The sequence below is a fragment of the Phocoena phocoena genome, chromosome 15 (assembly GCF_963924675.1).
Source record: "Phocoena phocoena chromosome 15, mPhoPho1.1, whole genome shotgun sequence".
Lineage (NCBI taxonomy): Eukaryota > Metazoa > Chordata > Mammalia > Artiodactyla > Phocoenidae > Phocoena > Phocoena phocoena.
In genome coordinates, this window is record NC_089233.1 from 29,039,332 (window position 1) to 29,040,510 (window position 1,179).

A 1,179-nucleotide genomic window follows, 5' to 3' on the forward strand; every position below is an offset into this window, starting at 1 on the left:
TTGGAGAACAGGAGAGAGTGAGTAGGGTTTTCTTTAGTTTTATAAAAGTATAGTGCACAAGTTTTAAGTATACAGGTCAAGAAGCCAGACATTGCCAGTGCTCCCTGGAAGGCTCCCTCGTGGCTACTTTTCATCACATACTGTCAGCAGCTCTCTTGGGCTGGATACTTCTGGGATGTGGGGAGGAGTCTGTGTGCTCTCCTGCTTCTGGAAATTCTATCCCCAACTCTCATCCCAGCTAAAAGGGGGACTTTTGCCAGGGCAAACAAGGCCAGATGGAGGAGGCAACACGGCAGGGCGAGGCTGCACGGGTGTGGGCCCGGCATTTGGCCTCGGTCCTGCCCCGTATGTGGCAGGGGCTCAGTGGGACAGCTGGTAGCCTAGGTTTGAGTTCAGGTGTCGGCTCAGACTCAGGTATCCCAGGGTGACACCCCCTTTGTGATGTCAGCGCTCTGCTTACCACCCTCGCCGGCCCCTCCATACCCCACCAGTGGCCTTTCCTCCCAGTCCAGAGAGGCAGCCAAAGTGGGCGATGGGTTCCCACTGTGCCAAGCTCGGCACGGGCCACGGCCGGGGCCACGAATCCTCCATGAAGAAGCTCGTGGCCTGCATGAGTCAGGATAACTTCTCCTTGTCGTCGGAGGGTGAGGAGGAGGGAGAGGCAGAGGGAGAGGCGGAGGAGCTCCCGGTGCAGGGCAAGCTGCTGCTGCTGGAGCCTGAGTGGCAGGAGGAAGGTGCCAAAGACGACTCTGTGGCCCAGAAGAACCCCAAGCCCAAGCAGACACAGTCCTGACCCATGACGTGGCCTGGGAAGAGGTGCCGGTCGCTGTTCCAGAGAGAAGAACTTTCAGAAAAGAGTAAATAAAGAGTCTCAAAAAAAAAAAAAAGAGTCTCCAAGGAATCCTCCTCCTGTCTGCTCTCCCCCCGCTGCCACACCCCGACCCTGTGCCCGTGGCACCGCGCGCGCACATGTGCGTGTGTGCAGGGAGGTTGAAGAGCAGGAGTCACTGACCCCCGTCCCTGAACTCCAGCCAGAAGCCCTCACAAGGTCCACTCCCTGTGACTTCTCAGCCGCTGTCCCGTGCTGCAGGGGGTGGAGAATGTGGTAGCCTGGGCTAGAAAGTCACCTCAGCCAGCCCCGTCTCCAGGGAAGATTCCTCCCTGAGTCTGAGCAGATGC

General features: G+C 58.2%; 1 protein-coding gene across 1 annotated transcript; it reads left to right on the forward strand.

Moving 5' to 3' along the window:
• The first annotated feature begins 532 nt into the window (after positions 1–532).
• PRM3 (protamine 3) lies at positions 533–793 on the forward strand. The gene has a single exon (XM_065893636.1). It carries the CDS (start codon positions 533–535, stop codon positions 791–793), a length of 261 nt encoding a protein of 86 aa, XP_065749708.1.
• The last annotated feature ends 386 nt before the right edge of the window (positions 794–1,179 follow it).

What these genes read in the sequence shown, in the direction of transcription:
- PRM3 (XM_065893636.1), top strand. Translation starts at nt 533, where the DNA reads ATGGGTTCCCACTGTGCCAAGCTCGGCACGGGCCACGGCCGGGGCCAC.